The 19,546-nt window shown below is 28.7% G+C and overlaps 2 protein-coding genes across 2 annotated transcripts; both read right to left on the bottom strand.

The window, feature by feature from the left end:
• Positions 1-5,617: 5,617 nt before the first annotated feature.
• On the bottom strand, positions 5,618-6,262 carry LOC106768489 (lachrymatory-factor synthase). Its single transcript, XM_014653671.2, has one exon. The coding sequence runs from the start codon at positions 6,182-6,184 to the stop codon at positions 5,660-5,662; it is 525 nt and encodes a 174-aa protein (XP_014509157.1). The 5' UTR covers positions 6,185-6,262; the 3' UTR covers positions 5,618-5,659.
• Positions 6,263-16,992: 10,730 nt separating this feature from the next.
• On the bottom strand, positions 16,993-19,173 carry LOC106774590. Its single transcript, XM_014661665.2, has 3 exons — positions 18,532-19,173; positions 17,480-18,364; positions 16,993-17,394 (listed from the first exon to the last, which is right to left on the bottom strand). The coding sequence occupies exons 1-2, from the start codon at positions 18,964-18,966 to the stop codon at positions 18,218-18,220; spliced, it is 582 nt and encodes a 193-aa protein (XP_014517151.1). The 5' UTR covers positions 18,967-19,173; the 3' UTR covers positions 16,993-17,394; positions 17,480-18,217.
• Between the last annotated feature and the right edge of the window lie 373 nt (positions 19,174-19,546).

Below are 19,546 nucleotides of genomic sequence, written 5' to 3'. Positions count from 1 at the left end.
ACGTTGGCGAGCAGAGATTCAAAAGACCGTATTGGGTTTGGTTTTATAAACAATGACTGAAATATCCTTTAGGTTCTGACGTGGCGCAGTTTTGTTGGGCTTCTTACAAATTTTTGCCACTCTGGATCATGTGATTGGACGTAGACTCTCTCCTCTTTAGTCTTCGCTTCAGACATGGCTGATTTTTCATTCTTCCTTTAAGTATATACTGTTAAGCTTTTTCTTTCTCCATCTCCAATTTTTTTTTCCCGCATTCATAATTTCTTGGCGTATCTCTTACCAATATTTAAAATGATAATTTTACATATTTTATAAGATATTCTCTAAAAATATTTGTTTTAAAAAAATTAAAAGTTTTCTGAAATTTTTGGACTGTATTAATATTTTTATAAAAGAATCTTTGGAAATAGGATTTTATAAACATATAATATGCATTATACAACAATTATGTGGTGCGACAAAAAAGACATTTTAGTCTTTTTCTCTATTAATATGACAGTACAGTTGATAATTAGGAGGGTACAAAAAGCAAAACCTATTATTACTACTTTAAAGACAATGTTAATTGGAATTGGGTATTACTCCCTGCACTTCTCCATATGCTCCCTCCACCTCCCCTTCCCTTATTTACCGTTCATTCTAATTTTTTTATTCTTATTTTATCTTTTTAATAAAAGTTTGTTTTATATTAAATTTTATAATTTTTACCTACTCGATTTTATAACCTATAATCTATTATTGATTCTCTCTAAATCTTTTACGTGTTTTGATTCTTATTCTTCAGTGGTAGAATTCTTTTTTCTTGTGAAAGTGTGGTGGAAAGAATTATTGTCCAATACAATAGTTCAATCATATCTACAATTCAAAGTAGAAGAATAAACCTTAGTCCTAAGCGTGGATAGGGTCGAAACCACTCTTAAACGGATATGAGCATCCGTAGACGGATGTCAACATCCGTTTCAGGACCAAGGACGTCTTGCTTCTCATACGCACACACAGAAACCAAACCAAACACGGCAGCAGCAACATGAAAAAATCTAGAGTTATTTAATTACCAACCATCACTTTCCTACCCACACTCACACTGCACATATATTCATAGAGAGGAAGAATCAATCAATACCACACTAATCAATAAATGACATTAAAAAATGGAATCAGAAAAGGGGAGGGAAAAGCGTTTTCGTCCTCGGCACCGGCGGGGGTGTCGCTGGGGACGTTTAGCATTTGAAAATAAAACCCTCGAAGGGTGAGGAGTGAGAGTGGCGCTGGTGGCGCCGGCGAGAAGCGAACTTCGGTGAGGGCGGCGATGGCTATCTTCGTCGACGGTGGTTTCGATCGTGGTGGTGAAGGCTCATCTCAGTTCGAGCCACAACCTCTCTCTCGCGCGGGGATGGTTCCTGTTGATGATGGGCGTCGTCGGCGACGCCTTAGGTCGAATGGCGACTGCTCCGACGGCAAATCCCATCGTCGGCGCGACCCTGGTTCGTGGTCCGAGAAGCGGCGACTGAGGTACGGCGCGAGTGGAAGGCGAGTTCTCCTCTCGCACACGTGAAAGGAGGGAAGACGAGGTGGCGTTGCGGCCAACGATGACCCTGGTTGCGCTTGGGGTCGTCGACGACGTCATGGACCAGGCGAAGGGCACCCTTGCGGTGGTCGTTTTAGCAGAGGTGGGGGCAGCTGAAGTGTGAGTGCTTGAGCGAAGGAGGAGGGTGCTTATGGGTTTGATTTGATCGAAAAAGAGTTTAGGGTTTCGAGAAGAAGAGGAGGCTTGGGTCTCTGGGATAAGCAGTGTTGAAATGAAGATAGGATGAACATGTCCTGATTTCTGATAAGGTTAAAAAAGTAAAAAATAAAGTAAGAAAGTGTTGTTTTTGTAATTAAAAGAAAATAAAAATGAGGGGGTAGAGAGAGTAGATGGAGAGGTGGAGGGAACAACACCCATTGGAATTTGGGAAGCAAGGCCCATGGACCAAAACACTCACTAGCCCAATGCACAGACCGAGTTTTTTTATTAGGTACTATTATGTGACCTTATTTCATAAATCAGATATATACCTAAACAATCAAACAAATACACATAGATCAAAATTTCATGAAAATGTAAGACGAGACTAGATTTATCATATAGGTCTCAAGAAAGTAAAAGTTGTCTTATGTTTTGTCATTACATACAAACATAATCCTTGCTAGATGTTTTACTTAAAATAGATAGTCTATACAGATCAATCATGTACAACCGTATAAATTTAAAAAATTCCAGAAATTTTATTTAAAAACATTATGTAGTTTGGTTTTAACATATAATTGTTAACTTTTAAATAGTTAAGAATTTATTTTAGTTTTTCGACGAAATAGAAATTTGTTTATATTTAAAACTTTAATATATTATGTTTTTTAAACTTTAAAAATGAAGAAATATAACTATTTTAACTCAACAATTTAAAGAATATACGTGGTTAATTTATAGTATATCTCTGGTTGCAGACCTCACTTTACAAGCTGGTTTTGTGGGGTTGAATTAGGTATAAAACCGGCTTTTAACTTGGTATCAGAGTTATGGTTAGAGCCTATCCTAGCGATATTTGTTGGGCATATTGTTTCACCCGCTATTGGGCCGTTATCGGACCACCCATTAATATCTAATCTCACGCTCGAGATGTATATACCTCGGCGTGAGGAGGTGTGTTGGAAGTCCTACATCGACTAGAAATAAAGCCAATTTATAATATATATATATATATATATATATATATATATATATAAGTGGAGTGCAGACCTCATCTTACAAATCGATTTTGTGGAATTGAGTTAGGCCTAAAAAAAAATTTAAGGTTAACGTTAATTTTTTTTTATGTGTAAAATGTGTTCTATAATATATTAATAGATATTGAAAGAAAAACATGTGAATGTAAACATACAAAATATTAGTATGAAATATTGACATATAAAAAAATTAACATAATTAAATTAAAAAGATATTAATTTTTTCTTTTAAATTTGAGGATTAAAATATCAAGATTTTAAGTAAAGACAAATTCTAATTTCAATTTAAGTAACTCAATTTTAAACATTATTACAAATAATCCAAAAACATTAATATTGTTCTAGACGAACATACACGTCATAAATAATTATAAGAAAAAAAAAGGTTTAATAGGTTCAGAGGTCCCTATATTTGGAGGTTTGTTTCAATTGGATCCTCCAATTTTTGAAGTGATCAATTAGATCCTTAATTTTGTCAATTTGAATCAATAAAAGCCTTTTCATTAAATGGAGTTAACGCCGTGAAGTTTTTGAACATGTGGCACGCTGACGCTTCCAGGTGGCATCGTTTTAAGTGCATTATAAAAAGGTGAAATCCCTTTTAATTTAGGGATTTCACCTTCAAATACACCCTTTTAATTTAGGGATTTCATCCTTTTATAATCCACCCTATGCACTTGAAACGATGCCATCTGGAAGCGTCAGCGTGCCACGTGTTCAAAAACTTTTAACTGCATTTAACAGAAAGACTTTTATTGATTCAAATTGATAAAATTAGGGACCTAATTGATCACTTCAAAAATTGGAGGACCCAATTGAAACAAAGCTCCAAATATAGAGACCTCCGAACCTATTAAACCAAAAAAAACCAACTTCATTGAAATTGCAAAAGAAAAAAAATAATATAAAATTAAGAAAAAATCACTATTAAAAAATATCACGAAAGAAAAAAGAGATCATGTGAGAACAACAAGCCAACAAAAAGAATATAGTTGTACTTAATAAATGAGTTTATAAGAAAAAAACACAAAATCACATTCACAACAAGAAAAAAAGCAGGTCTTTTGTATTTGAGAGAAGAAAAAGGAATTTCATAAAATATTTTAAACATCTTCCTACCTCTATTATTCTAGTATAATATGTTATTTTCTACATCATACATTTATACTATATTTCTTTCTACATAAGTTATAAAATCGGTATGAAATATGTAAAATAATTAATATTAATAAACAAATAATTATTGCTAATAAGTAAAATAATTCTTTTTTATTTGTATTTTAGTCAAATAATTGTGTTCTAATTTTTGTTATTTATTTTTTGTTCTTATTTATATTTATAATCAGGACAATAATGGTAGTAACAGGCGTCAGTAATAGTGACCACATAAGTGACTGACAAGAAAAACAGAGGTTGATAATTCAAACTTGATAATCATGAGTTGAATTGGTGTTGTTAAACATAGCCAAGTCACCCAAACAAACAAACTCGTTTTATTTTTTATTTTTATTTTTAATTAAGAATCACGTGCTCTCTTGGAAAAATAAAAATTTGCAAATACAAATATTATGCTGACCACACATTATCAACTTTGGCAGGGCTAAAGTACTGCAGTTTTTCTAATTGGTCCCTTTTGTTGTTCTGTACTATTTCATGCAAAATTAATAAATAAAAAAAAAAGTTTTTATTCCAGCATTGCCTTAAAAACTTTATTTGAATAACTACTTAAATAAAAGTGCTATCTAGTTATTTTAAATTTAAAGCTTAAATATGTTTTTAATCTCTATACTTTGATATACGATTTTGGTTTTAATCCATTTTCAAACTATAATCTAGTTTTTTAATCTTAGAAAATTTTAGTTTTAGTGTTTGAAACAATAGATAAAGTTTAAAAAATTTGATAAAAATAATTAAAATCAGAATTTTCTAAAGTTAAAGGACTAAATTGTATCATAGTTTTAAAATAGACTAAAACCAAAATCTGTCTCAAAGTATAGAGAGTAAAAACATATTTAACCCTAAATTTAATTTCTCATAAATTCTCCCAAATTTATGATTTTTTTTATCAGTTCTAATAAACACTCATTCCCCATCTTTTTTATTTTCCAAACAAAAGTTAAATTACCAAAACCAACCTATAATACAGATCTAATTAGCTAGAAATAGTTGTGACGGGATAACAAATATATAAATAACAACGAGATATTAAAAGTTAATAAATGTCATTTTTAATCTTAAAAAAATTAAAACTTTTGAAACTCTAAATTTTTGCAATACAACACACAATACTGTAGAAACCAGTATAAATCTTTTTATTATAAAAAAAAATTGTTGTTAGACACAATTTCACCCTTATTTAAAGGTAAAGTTGTTATAAAAAAATTAATTTTTGTATTTATAAAGAAAAAAAACAATAAAAAAATAACATCAAATGAGAATAAAAAAAATTGAATATAAAAATATCATTATCTTTTTAAAACAAGTACTCAGTAACAACTTAGAAAGTCACTTCAAATCTAATTATTATTTCTTTACAAGATTAATTTACAAAAGTAAAGATTATGTATAAATATACTTATATATACTATAAATAAATCTTATTTTTTATCTCTAAATTGTAAATTATACTAAGAAATTTCCATAAATTCGCAAACAATCTATAAAAAAAATATTAAACTGAAAGAACTTATGTGAACACACACACACACGTGTGTGTGTATATATATATATATATATATATATATATATATATATATATATATATATATATATATATATATATGTATATATATAATAAAGATTATGAGTTCAACTTTTATACTGACAAAATATTAATCATTAATATTTATTGATAGAAAAAGAAAAACAAAACACAGCACAAACATAACATTATCTATGTTTGTCCTTTGTGGGACTTGAGTGCTTCTTCCATGTTCTTCAAACCTTGTTCCATGTTCTTAGCCATGGCATGCAAGCCTTTGTCTACGAAGGATTCAAGATATTCAAGTTTCCAGCCTTGAACCGGTTCGACTTCGTAGAGCCACTCAACTTCACACCCTTCAGCGGTTGGCCTAACTGTCCAGGTTGCAAGGTAGGAGTGAAAGCCAACGTTGCTGTCCACAATACAGTACGTAAAAGTCCATCGAGCAGGGTCGATGGATAACAGCTTCTGCTTGGTCCAGTTCATAGATTTTTTGGCATCATCGTCCACCGGCGTCTTGAAACCACCGCAGAAACGCACACAGCCTGGTATTCCAGAGATTCCTTCGACGGGAATGCACATCGGTGTGGGATACCACTTGCTCAGGCCGAAGAAATCCTCCAAAAGAGGCCAAACCTTTTCTGCTTTCACTCCTTTTACTTCTGCTATGGCCTTCCCCTTCCATTTTTCATGGCTTCCTTCCTCAGTAGACTCCATATTTAGTACCTGCAATGTCACACACAGAAGGAAGTATATGAAGTTCGTATCTTTGCTATGAAGGTGTAGCCTTGTATATATAAGAGAAACTGGTCCTAACTTAGAACATGCAAAATTTTACTGTATAAAAGTTTTGAAAAATTATACATACATAAATATTTAAGATGTACTGTGGGTGGGAAAGTGTTCCAACCAATCATAAGATTAATTTAGAATATATTAAATACGTAATTTATAGAAATAAGGTTTAAAATTTATTTTTTGATATTAAAGTAATCTATCTTCACAAATAGATTCTAATAGAATTATTTAAAATTATTATTGAATGTTTAGTAAACAAATTATGTGTTTTAATTAATTCTTTGAATATTGAAAATTGATTAAAATTTGGTTGTTATGCCTTGGTGCACTGCGTGGTCATTTGTCCCCACAACTCATTCAATGTAGGTTTAGAAGAAGTAGAAAATTTGACAGGTGTCTATTGTTGTTGTTGCTTTTGATTTTTCTGTTGTGGTTGTATGTTATTGTAGATGTTTGGAACATAAGCTTGAGGCTCATGAAAACTGCAATTGTTGTGGTTCCTGAATCGGTGGAGGCATACAAGGAGTCTGGAATGATGGTTCCTGATATTGATGTTGTAAAGTACATATCAGGAAAGAATTTGTCTAGAAACTTATGCTTCTGATATTCCCAACTGGTAACGGATCCTGGAGGAAGACAATAACACCAATCCTTCACTCTATGTGTAACGAGTGTCCAAAATATCTGTTATTGAAAAATTTGTGATTAGTTTGACAAATTATTTATTTGTTATTCGATTATCCATTAATATATATATATATATATATATATATATATATGTGTGTGTAAAAAATTATGATAGAAATCTCAAATTAATTAAAAATAATATTAATTTCTTTCTTAATCTCATTAGTTTTTTACTTCTTTTTTTCTTAAAAATACGAAAGTAATTTTGCTAATTGAAAATGTGTCACTTGCTTTATCTCTCCACTTGCATTTCATTTTGAAGTGTTGTATTTGTAATATTTTTTAGATAAGGATACGTCTAAGTCTAACAAAGAAAATTGGACACCTATCAATTACTTTATTTCCGAGGTTTTGCAGAGTACGATAAAGAATCATTGTACAAGAAAATAGGCATGAAAATCATACGCTACATCTCTAAACAATTCTACTATAACCACTCTTGAATTCAAAAATGTTAATAATTGAATTCAAATATGTTAGACAATTGTACTAACCACTCTTTAATTAAATAGCCATGAAAACCTTAAGTTATTAAGTAAATAATTGACTTTATTAGTTAAATGTAATCTTAGAGGAAGGGATTTCCTGAACGCAAACTCTCTAATTTGATTTCTTATATACTGTTATTTTTAAGAACTTTTCCAGTAAACATGTTATTTTATAATAATTTTATTCTTATATTATTATTCTTTTTAAATTCACTGCATTTTGAATTGGTCAAAAGTTGATAACTAGTGTTTCTAAGATATCAATCATTAAGGTTGTTAAAACTTTATATAAAGGGCGCCAAATTCTTAGGCACCACAAAACAAATTCATGTGAGAATCGCACCTTTAGGTTTGTATATCCATCACTCAATACTCAATTTTCTTTTTCTTTTATCAGCATTCATACTCTCTCTTATGCTAACTTAAAAAATTTATTAATTACTAATTTCACATTCGATAAAATGGAACACATTATAAAATACAGTACTTATAAATTTATTGTGTTAAAATTTTATATTAGAATTAATATATTATTTTATATAATTCAAATCTCGTTATTATTAAATTTTTACTATAAAATATTGAGAGATCTATAATATGATAGTCTATTATGTATCTTGATATCATAGTAAATTATGTATCTTAGTGATAGTTTCATATAAAAGTTGAACTTGTTGGAATTAATCAATCGCACAATATAATAATTTATTTATTTTATGAATTTAAAAAAATAAAATAAACAAAAGTTATGTTTATCAAATATATATGTGTTTACTTTATCAAGCCTTTTTTTTTCGTCATTTTTTATTTAATTTCTTTAGGTCAAAGAGAGCATCGTATTATTCAAAAATCAATGGTATCGATACCTAATAATTCGTATTCTCACCCTCACAATTAATCCTTCCAGTCTTTTCCACAAAATAGAGACAAAACAGAGAAGGAAAATAATTCCAACATGTTTTCATTAAGTAAAGATAATGAAAGGATAAGATAAATGAAAGAAAATTTTGTAAACGTGAATTAAAAGAAAAAGAGAGAGATAATATATAATTTTGGGTTAAATATGTTTTTAGTCTCTATACTTTAGAACGATTTTGGTTTTAGCCCCTCTTTCAAACTAAGGTACAATTTAGTCCTTCAACTTTAGAAAACTCTGGTTTTAGTCATTTTTACCAAATTTTTTTAACTTTATTTGTTGTTTCAAGCACGTTTCATTATAACATCTGGATTGTTTACACTAACACATCAACTGAGAAACGTGTTTGAAACAACAAATAAAATTAAAAAAATAAAAAAACTAATACCAGAGTTTTCTAAAGTTGAAGGACTAAATTGTACCTTAGTTTGAAAGAGAGATTAAAACCAAAATAGCCCCAAAATATAGGGACTAAAAACATATTTAACCCTATAATTTTTAATGTAATTAATAACCAATCCTTACACCTAAATCAAATAACAATACATATATAAACTATGATGATTTGCAACCATGATTAATTATCGTTAAACAAAATTGATTATGTCATATTTAATCATTTGTATTTAGTCAAGTAAGTAATGATTAAACTTACGTATGAAAAAATTGATAGATTTGGACCTATCATGTACATTGCATATTCAACTATATACGTGTCTATGATTCACACACACATTTCCTTGCATTTTTTTTCTCAAGAGTGCAAGCATCTTTCACAATGTATTCTCCGATATGCAAGCATAATAAATCTTTGGTTTAAATAGGTTTGTTATTATACTAAATTAAAATTGAATTTTTTTTCGGTTTCAAAATTTGATATATTTTTGTTTTTAAACTTTAAAATGAATAAATATAGACAGTTTAACTCAACAGCATTACTTTTTTTTATGTATTAAATAATGTTTTATATTCATATTTGAACCGGAAATAGTATTAATAATTCAAACGTTATCTTAAAACACTGTTTGAGATATTAAAAAAAATTAATATAATTAGATTAAGTAGGTTATAATTAATTATTTTTAAAATTTGAATATCAAACTGTATCAGAGTTAAATTCCAATTTTAATGAAATTTTATAAATTAAAATTAAATATTTTTTTTATCCAAATTGAATTAGTCCATCTTGACTCAATTTAGTTCCTCAAATTTAATAATGTGTAGATCTAGTTTCTTTAACAAAATTTTATTAAATTTATTCGATGTTTTTTCAAACATATTTTATGACAAATACAGTTAATACATTTTTTATTTGATATTAGTTGAAAATCGTGTTTAAAATATGAAATAAATTTATCTGATTAAAATAATTAGATTCGCACATTTTTAAAAATAAATGACTAATTTATATACAATTTTGAAAAAAAAAAAACTGATTCTAATTTTTACCAAAAACTTAGAAATAAAAATATATTTAATTTTATAAACTAATACCATAGCTAACCTATATATTTAGATTCAACTCAAACCTAATTACATTATTTGGAGGGAGGTGTTTTTTTTTTTTCTTTTTTTGTTAAATATGTTTTATGTATACAACCCTGGTCATTGCTATGGCCCAAAGTACAATGATTTTTTGTCCTTTGAGTTGGAACCCACCCCTTCAATAATGGTGGTATTATATTTATGTGGCAGACAATAAAATCTAATTATATATATGATTGGAATTATATAAACTAAAATCATATATAAACACATAAACACATAGTAGTGTTGCTTGATTATTTTTAGCTTCATGATATTATGAAATGAAATAAAGAAGTTTATAATCTCCAAATCCAACAATGTTGATAGATACTATAATTAAGTAGTGGGAGTGGGTGGGTGTAGCTTTCTATACAAAAGCACTTTTCATTCTCTCAAAACCTAAATCATCCAAATCCCACCACATTGTGGGTTTCAATACGAAAATGAAATTTATTTATTATATTTAATTATGTTTTAAATCTCTCTTATAAATTGTTATTTTTATCTGGTATATTAAAAGTCTCACATCGTATTATATGAGTAAAGTACGATCCTCATCTTACAAATTGATTTTACATGTTTAAATTACACTTTAAATCTCACTCCTAATATGGTATAAGCCCAATTTATCTTGTCATATTATTTATTTATTTTTACATTTTGAAAATTTTCGAAGTTTTGTAATTAATTAAAATAATATTAAAGTTCCTGTAAAATAACAAATATTTTTTATTACTCAATATAATTTTATATTAATCACACCAAATCATAATTTTTATCACAAAAACATACGTAAGAGATGACGGAACAGAATAAAAGTTGTCACTAAAAAAGTTTAAATTACAGATAATCAACCGAACAATATATAATTTTTAAGTATTAAAAAAAATCATATTTAATGAAAATTTAATTAAAAACGTCTATTAAAAAAAAGCTTGAAACTAAACTAAATTTTATCAATAAAAAATGATTTTTTTCACAATTATGTGAATAAATTCTACCCTTATTTCTTCATCATTTTGAATTTTCTTCTATTTTTCTGTAGTCCACTCATTCAAACCTAAGATATCAGGATAAAGGTAAAAATGACTTTTCAGTTAAGAATGGTTCGCCCATGGACATCACTTTTGTGTGTTTTCCTTTTCAGTACGAAATTTTATTAAAATGATTAACTTTTACAAAGAAATTTAAATATTTTATGATAAATTGTATAGTTGGAATAAAGAATTTTAAATTTCATTTAAATGGTTTGAGAATTTTTATATTCTGAAGTTTATTATTTTCTTTTTGTGTTCTTTGATTTTGTTTGGAAAGTCAACTAATAAATATTAAAATATTGCTGGGAAGATTATTTTTAGAATAAGTCTCAACTAGAGTAATTTTTCAATGTTATTTAACAAATAATTTCTATTTTAATTGTTATAATTATTTTTATTTTTACTATAAATTATTATTATTATTTGATATTAACTAGATTTTTTAATTAATTTTGACAGAAACTATTTTTTTATTAATTGACATTTATCCTAATTTCTTTATATTAGTGATATTTTTTTATCACGGATATTGTTTTTATTTTTTTATCAATAATTTGTAATAGTCACAGGAAAATTTAACATACATTAACTAAAAATTGTTGTTAATATAAATTAAAGAAAATTTTCAATAAATTTCAGTTAATTTTTTTTAATAACGTTGTAAATCCATTCATTTTGTGTAATTAATTCCATGAAAAATCAATCTAACTTTATCCTTCCCAAATAATTGAAATGTGAATGTGAACCAAACATTCTGAATAACAGATAAGATGTATTTCTTTTAGTTACAACGTTCTAAATGCGGTCGTTAACTAACACGTGCTAATACACACCATAAAGCCTAAAAGGAAAACATAATTATAGAAACTTAGAACAAATAAAAACAATTAAGTCAGTTAATTTTAATTAAAATGTTATGAATTTTAAATTTTAATCAAAGAATTATTAAATGATATTTTTCGTAATTCAAACAATTTAAAAAAAAAACGTAGAAGTAGCTTATATAGTTATAGTTTCATTTATGCATCTATTTTTAAGGAAAATTAGTAAACATTTCATTAATGTATTTTACGTAAATTAAGAATATAAAACAATCATCGATCTATGCATAAAAAGTGAGCTTAAACTTTTCAAAATTAATAATAATAAAAAAAATCATTATTTTAATATATAGGGTTGGACTGAAGGTAGGTTTATATTGGAAGAGAAACAAATAATAATAACTAATGAGATATATATGGAAAGTGGTATAATTTAAAATGTTAAATTTATGTTTGTACCACACTTAAATTTAAAACGTATCAATCGGGCTTGTAAAGCCCAGTATAAGCCCATTGGGCGGTGGCCTCATTCAGCACCCCCATTCAGCACCCGAAACAAGGAGGCAAGCAAGAACGAAAAAAAAAAAAAAAACTGAACAAACATTTCTTAAAGAATTTAATTAAACTCAAATGCATTTGCACTGTGAAAATTATAATAAAACAACCCATTTTCAAATCATATAATATTCTAAATATTATAATTAATGTAAAGAACCAATTTTTTTTTTCGAAAAGAGGATTTATATCACTTTTGTTTTCAATTTCGAAGGGGAAATTAATAACAAAATAGAAGGTGAATTATTGTTATATTTAGTTTGAATTTTTTATTATTCAAAAATACATAAATAAAAATCCCATAAAAAAAAAACTAAACTTTCATTAAAAAATCCATATACTTTTCTCATTACATTACAAATATCTATCCTTTATATACGCTAAATTTACATATTAATATTAACCGCCATTTAGATTCTTTACGAGTTTTTAGTATTGTTTTTATGATGAGTTTTTAAATTATACATAATACATTGAAGAGGAAATGTTACAATATTTTTAAGATAATAATATTTAGATAATATTTTTTGACAACATTTGAACGTGTCAATATGTAATTGGTCCTAAATTACTTCACAATCAATAATAATAATCATAAACACTATGATTGAGTAATTTAGGACCAATCACAGATTGACACGTAATCAATATTCAAATATTGTCAAAAAATGTTGTCTAAAATATCATCATCCATTTTTTAATACATGGGAAGAGGAAATGCATATTTCTAATATTATAATAAAAAAGATAAAAAAGTTACAGTCTTTTTATATACAAGTACCACTTTTTCTTGGCAGATGAATCTGAAGCCTAATGGCAAAAAACACGAATGACCCATAAATTGTAAACTGAGACCACATGAAAAACTTAAGTGTAAAGCATTCCAACGGTTCTATTCAAAAAAAAAAAAGTTCAAAAAGCAAATGCATTACAATTAAAAGACAAGAATTTACAATTATTACTGCTCAATGCATATCTTTTAGCTGGACCACTCGTGATTTAGGACAAAATATCTCATTAATTTACACGAGTAATCACGTGTGTTTGACATTTGTCAGGTTTAATTAGTCCATTAAACAAGAGATTTAAGCAATAATCTTTCACTAATTTTCTGTCTCTTTCTCTTTTTTCTTTTCATTCTTTTGTTCTTTCACTGATCGTTAATTCTCATCCATTCAATTATTGTTTTGAGTCTAGCAAGAAAACGGACTTTTTATAGAGATTTATATAGAAAAGTTAACCATAGGAAAATGCTAACTAGCATTAAAGAAACATTGGTTAGAAAATTAAAATTAAAAGTAAAGTTTATTTTAAAAAAATATTAACTCGTCTCATAATAAAAAAAGTATAATATTATTAACTGTTTAAAAATTAGTACTTCTTGTTGATGGATCTTTAAAGATATTAACAAGGAGAAATGCACAACCAATGTAATATCTATTGTTTTTTCTTAATGGATAATGATAATGTGTCATTCTATTATTGATTTATGGTGGTGTTTATAATTATTATTATTGATGATAGAATAATTTTGGATCAATCAAAAAGTGACATATAAATAATATTAAAATGTTGTAAAAAAATATGTTGTTTTATCAAATCACTAATATATGTATTACATCGATTTTTATAAACAATTGATATCTCTTTTTCAGTTTCAAAAATCTGCCAATATTAAATTGATCACGGTTTAACAATATCTTATTAGCTATCTTCATATCAATTCAACAATCAACAATTAATATTTCTTCTACTATTTAAAATTTTTGAAAATATTTATTAGAAAGATATAATAATAATAATATATATGAGTCTGACTAATTATATATATATATATATATATATATATATATATATATATTTATATATATTTATATTATTTTTAATTCAAAATATTAAAACTATGAATTTATAAATATCTTTCTTATATAATCGATGATGTTTGATTATTGAACGTGAAACCTACACTTCCACTTAGATAATCAACTCTTAAAATCTTCACAAAAACCAATTTGTAATAACGTCAAAGAAAAGAAATGAGGATTTGAGACAAATAATTAAGAGAAGCAAAGTACTTAATTACTTCATCATTATATGCATAATCATAATAATTAGGATGCATACTAGCCATTTTCAAGAATCATAGAAGTACTTGTATGCACAGAAGAAAAGGGATAGATACATGAATTGCCTTGGAAGTGTGTAACTTTTTCTGTCTTAAACGTGTGGAGTTCAACATTGGGACCAGAATGGTGATGGATCAAAAGGGTAGCCATTGAATGTGTACATAAATAATAAAACAGAACTTCCAATTTGAAAAAGAGAAAGAAAAAAAAATGTCCTGTGTTGGTGGTTGAGCATGGAAAGAAGAAAGTTTTATTTGACGTCTAGAGACAGGACTAAATTAAAATATATAAAATCGTATAAATATTATTTTATAAGTCGATTTTGTAATATTGAATTAGGTTTAAGAATATTTTTTTACAAATATTACAAACATTTTATACAAACATCTTTCGTTAGAAAATCTACCCAAAGAAGCAAAGAAATTTGGAGTTAGAAAGGAGAAATGGGTTGATTTTGACATGATATATTTACTAGCATGGTGCATGTGTTTCAACTCATTGTTCAAGCTTCTTGTGAACACAATGTAAGAAACATTAGTTCCACTTATATTGATATATTTTGAAAATGGTTGGAAATATATGGATATTAATTATATTATTACTTTAAAATAATTAATAAGTTAAGAAATGTAAATAAGTTACTTTACTACATAACATAACATTGTTATTTTTTATGAATAAAAAGAAAATTGTTTCGGTTTCAAGATTGAGTTACTCCTAATAACATTGTTTATTTTTTATGAACTCTTAATATCTTATATGTGATTCTTTTTATCATTGGCTTATCATGTTTGTTTGTTCTTGGTTTGATTGTTTTGTGTATTTGACTTGTTGGACAATGATAATCTTGTGGATCAGCAAAGAGTGATTATTTCTCTGTAGAGCAAGCTTTGAAGAAAAATACAACAAATGTTTAGTTTCTTTTAGCACAGATGTTTTGTATATAGTTTTGGTTTAGGAGTATGTATATAAAGTTTGGTTTTATAATTATGTTCAAATAACTATAATAAAACTTTATATTTCCTATTTGTTAACTGTTTTATCTTATTAAACTTGTGATATTTCTTGAATAATATTTTAAACTATTTAATTGAGATGTTACATGAAAACAAGAATGTTTAGAAAGGTGTGTCATCTTCTCTTTCTTTTTTCATGATATATAATACATTCATTTGTGACCTTTGAGATATGTGAATACTCAATAAATTTTACACTCATTTTGTATTTATTATTTTATTTTTTAATATATATTTTCTCTTTATATTTACAAAATTTCATTTTTTTAATAACTTAATTATTCTTATAAGTGGATTATCGAATAGTAGGGTACTTGATGTAAAAAAAAACATTTTAATTTAATTATCCAAAAATTGAAAAATAAAATCAAGAAAATCAGATTTTTGTTGACATTATATAATATGTTAATCTGATCTTATAAATTACAATTGAATTACACTTAAAAAATTATAGTACAATAAAAACTTCTTATAAAGAATACATAATCTTCATAACTACTTAAATCATTTTATGCACTATCATAATATCGATATAGCTATATTAAAATAATATATACATATTAAGATATTGAACTTAAAATGTAACTGCAATGATTTTTAGATATATATTTTCTGTTATATAATGTTTATATTACTAACTTATCTAATATACTTCAAATCACATTTAACTTTTTAATGTTATAAAATCTAATTTAGGTATAAAATTCTAGAAAACAATTGATTTTCAACATTAAAGAATTGAGGAAAAAAATTAAATTAATTATTAAAATTGAAAGATTTATTAGCTATATTAGTTTCAAAACTCTTGTTCCATATCAAATAAGAAACTACTTATATATAAATCAAAATTGGATATAAGTAGTTTCAAAATTGATTTATCAATATATTAAAAGTAATTTTCTAACAAAAAATCATAAAGAAAATAATTATATTTTTCCTCCTAATTTTTATTTATTTATTTAGTCACATTTAGGAACAAAAATAAAAAGTGTGTTCTTTTTATTAATTTGAGTAACTGAGAGTGAAGAAAAATGTAAAATTTATATTAATTATTTATTTATGGTGTTTTTGTTCTAACTAGATTTTCATTATTTAAAATAATGTATGAAAAAAAAGTGTTTAGACTTCTCATTATGAATTTTATAATGAGAGTCCATTTACGACCAAAAGAAAATTAAATTTGTTATATTATTTAATTAATTTGGTTTTTTTATTTGATTATCCTAAAGAAGTTTGTCTATCTTCACTTTCTAAATCAAACGAAAAGAATCATTATTCAAGAAAAAGCAATAGACAGCCAACTCAAGAAATCAATTTTCTTTGTTCGGTAAATGCAATTTCTTTGCATATTCTATAAACTGTATCTTTTCTTTGTATAGAGAAAAAAAAGAAGGTAAAACTAAGTCATCTAAAACTGAAAAAATATGAAAAAAAGGTAGCGAAAAATGTTGGAGAATAGCGTAGGCGGATCAACTCATCAAGTTCCCGATCAAATAGGATCGGCACAAGGAAAAGCACTTGCCATTCGTTGGTTATTGGGACATCCCGAAAACGTTCAGATCGAAATATGGCTTTCAAATTAAGTTCCGAATTATTGGATACAGCGAAAGGTAATGACGATGCCACTCGCAAAAAGTAAGAGACTCATAGAATGACAGAAGGAAATAGAATTTTTGCACATTTTCGTTAATCCATGAATCCATACATCTCGAAAAAAATCGAAATTGATGAATATATCTCCCGGGACTCTAATCCGAATCTGGCTCATTCTCATTCCAGATTTTTTCACAAAGCCTCCAAGCTACGCTTGTTTCTACTCTGGTCATCACATTCCTTTACCTTGGCAACTCTGGTCATCTTTTCCCATCTTCCTCCAAACACATTAACACAAGTTTTGGGTGTGGACTAACCAAGAGTTCACATAGTCCCTTAATGCAACCTTGATCAGCCAGGTACCTACAATTTATACTCAAATTATCATACAACCTTTTCATGTAAACCAAAACCTGACTATCAAATTATCATCAAGGAAAAACCATACCTAACATTCTCCTTAGTTCCTCTGCCAGACACATTGCCAATCACCCCCGCTGCTGACTTCTTCACCTCAAACTCGGCAATATAAAGAAGTTCAACCAGAAAAGGAACAACGTTGGCATCAACAACAGCCTCGAACAGAAATAATAACAACAATTTTTCAAAGGTCTCACTATCCCGTAAATTCTCATGAAGATTTGTCATATCTTATCTCCTAATCAAAATAATGGAAAAAGGGCTGGTTTTAGGACTTTACTACTAAATTATCAGTTAACCTTTCCTTACCTGTATTTGAGATCGAGTCCCACCAGTGATATTTGTGATTATCCAACAAATTTCTTCAAAGATTCTTTTTTGTATTCCTTCAAATGAAGTTGGTGAAGAGACGGAACGACGGAACGATCTCTTGAATAGGAGGATTGTCTTAATTAAGATAGGAGAGATTAAGAAGGTATGATTCAAGAAATATGAATTGAAATCGCACCAAATTCTAACATATTTCCTAAGCTGCCTATATTCAAAAATATCTTCCGACAACTAATCATAAAAAATAATAATAAAAATTTGAAAGGTGTTAATGAAAGGAACGAGAAATTAAAAGAAAATTATGAGTTGAAAGATATTTCTGAATATACACCTAAACTATGGTCTAGAACTCGGTATGATTTCAATTCATAAATCATACCTTCTTAATCTTGATCAAACAATTTTAATTAAGACAACCCACCTATACGAGAGATCGTTAAGACGACGGATGTTGACCCTCGCCTTGTGAAGTTCTTGTTAAGGGAAGATCATCCTCATCTGCAGGTTCTTGACTGCTCCCACTGTGCTCCCACTGTTCGTCAAGGTTCTTAGACCGTAGTTTGAGTGAAATATCTGCCACCAACTAATGATAAAAAGATGGAAATGGTGTTAATGGAAAACATAGGTGGAAACTATGCTGCCGACTCCAAATCTTTTTCAAATCTGTTTTCTTTTTTCGGATCGTGGTCCCGTGCTTTTGAATCCATAGGTTTTCCATGGAGAAGATTACATAAACACTACGATACATGCCTTAACATGGACAATCTTGAATCTGGTTGCAGCTGAATAATAAAGGCAAGAGAGCCCACGTTTGGCATTTGAGAGTGGAGTAAAGGGCCCTCGAGTGGAGAGGAAGAAAGTGACGCTAGGGGCACGGGTGAAGACAGCGGCTCCGGTGAGGCTGTGCGGCGGCAAGGCAGTATACTGAGGCCGCTGGAATGGCCAGGAGAAGCGAGCCCAATGCAAGTCGTGATCGAGGAAGAAGATGACCCCTCTGGTGGCTTGCGGTGGCCGGCTTTGTTGACGGTGGAAGACGTCGAGGCGATGTCCGGCGGCGACCCTCGCCGCCACCCGTGGCACTGGTGGTGCCCTGGTTCGAGGCGGCCAAGCTCGCTGAAAGCGGCGATTAACGGAGGAGGAAGAGATCCCTGCGCCACAGCTAGCAACGCCTCCGGCAGTGAACATGGTGTCGTCAACGTCACGACGATGGTTCCGGCGGTGTGGTTGCGATCGCGCCGCTGATGATATCTCAGGCCGCCACTCACGGTGGCTGGGATGGTGGTCATGGGAAGAGGATGGCTTCTGCTCACGCTGGAGAGAAAGCCCAGTTGCCTTTGCTATTGTTTTTTGCGAATGGGAGGCTCCCTCAGGATTCGGGGGTGAATAGAAACCCTAATGGATTCTGGGTAAGGAAGCACTGGCCTGGCGCTGGGCCAAAGCAAATAACAAAATGTTTTCCTCAGGCACCCCCTCTTTGCCGTATGCACTCCTTTCATTTTCTGCCTGGGCCGGTGTGGGCCAAACTATAAAAAAGATTTGCCAGCTGCAGCCTCCCTTTTACACTTTCTGATTTGAGTGTTTCATCCTCCACCTCCAAGCATTTCATCCTGCACCTCCAAACTTTAATAAAATTCCAATTTTAACTCTAATTAAAAATGTATTTTAATTTTTAAAATCTGTTTAATCTTTAAAGGTGGTCAAAGATTCCAGTGCACAGTTTGAATTTCAGAGAGAGAGAGTGTGATGATATTGAATTTGAGAGAGA

The sequence above is a fragment of the Vigna radiata genome, chromosome 1, assembly GCF_000741045.1.
Source record: "Vigna radiata var. radiata cultivar VC1973A chromosome 1, Vradiata_ver6, whole genome shotgun sequence".
In the NCBI taxonomy this organism is placed as follows: Eukaryota; Viridiplantae; Streptophyta; class Magnoliopsida; order Fabales; family Fabaceae; genus Vigna; species Vigna radiata.
This window is presented reverse-complemented; position numbering and strand designations above follow the sequence as displayed.